Consider the following 1272-nt stretch of genomic DNA (forward strand, 5'->3'; position numbering starts at 1 on the left):
ATCCGAAATGATTCGCTTGGGCACCCCGTGAGTCCGTTTGCACCATGTCTAGTTAACGCTAACTGGAGGTACATCCTTGAGTTAGGCACGTTAACTGCTTTATCGATCACATGTTATATGATGGGTGTCGATAACGTCGATAAAGATGTTTAACTGGGAGCTAGAATTAACTAGACATGGTGCAAACGGCCCTAAGAATACGTACCCTTGGAGCGGCCTAGCAAAATCAATGTGTNGGGCTTGATATCGTATTTTCGGGTGGATCTTGTATCTTAGGAGAACCTGGCACCATGAGGGGCGGCATTAATGTATCACCTTTCCCCGGGCGACGTGGGGTTCCTCTACTTGCACTATTCTCCGACGTATCTGGTCCACATGCCGACGGCCGATTCTTTTGTCTGTCGATTCGACCACATAGGAAACCGGTCCAGTGACTTCTACAATGTGCCCATGCTACCAGGCGGGGTNGATGCACCATACCTAGAACCGTACGCAGCTGTCGACCAATCAGCATCTCTGCCGGTGTCCTACCCGTTGTTGTGTTGGGAGTGGTGTGTTGTTTGAAAAGAACACGCTGCAACTTCGTTTCCATGTCTCCTTCAGTCATTCGTCTTAGTGAATCTTTCAGATACTGGACCATGCGTTCCGCTTGCCCATTGCTAGACGGGTGATATGGTGCCGTGGAACTAAATTTAATTCCGTTCGAAGCGTAGAAATCTTTCATTTCCGCCGACACGAAAGCCGTGCCATTATCCGAAATGATTCGCTTGGGCACCCCGTGAGTCGCGATTACTTCCCGTAGTGTACGCTTGACTTCCGAAGCTGCCATATTTTTTACTATTTTGACATCGAGCCATTTTGACATAGCGTCTACAACCACTAAGAATACGTACCCTTGGAACGGCCCAGCAAAATCAATGTGCAATGTCTCCCAAGGCTCTTCTCTAGCCGGAATATGTTGCCGCGGTGCTGCTGGAGGATTCTTCATTACCGACTGACATTTTCCACACTGGGCTACCATCAATTCGATCTGTTTATCTATCTCGGGCCACCATACATAGCTACGAGCATAAGCCTTCAATACGCATATTCCGGAATGGTATGCGTGTAGTAGTTCCAATATTTGCTTTTGGTACTTCGGCGGTATTACCACCCGATTTCCCCAGAGCAAACAATGTTTATGGGCTGACAATTCCGACCTTCGCCTGCAATAAGGTAAAAAATCCTTTGTGACCTTTTGGCCATCCGTGCAGTAACCAACGCATGACTCGA

The 1272-nt window shown here is 48.0% G+C and overlaps 1 protein-coding gene across 1 annotated transcript; it reads right to left on the reverse strand.

The window, feature by feature from the left end:
- Positions 1–226: 226 nt before the first annotated feature.
- LOC108373161 (uncharacterized protein K02A2.6-like) lies at positions 227–1063 on the reverse strand. The gene has a single exon (XM_017629012.1). It carries the CDS (start codon positions 1019–1021, stop codon positions 227–229), a length of 795 nt encoding a protein of 264 aa, XP_017484501.1. The 5' UTR covers positions 1022–1063.
- Between the last annotated feature and the right edge of the window lie 209 nt (positions 1064–1272).

The sequence above is a fragment of the Rhagoletis zephyria genome, unplaced genomic scaffold, assembly GCF_001687245.7.
Source record: "Rhagoletis zephyria isolate East Lansing unplaced genomic scaffold, Rhagoletis_zephyria_1.1 Rzeph_scaffold_06432, whole genome shotgun sequence".
Lineage (NCBI taxonomy): Eukaryota > Metazoa > Arthropoda > Insecta > Diptera > Tephritidae > Rhagoletis > Rhagoletis zephyria.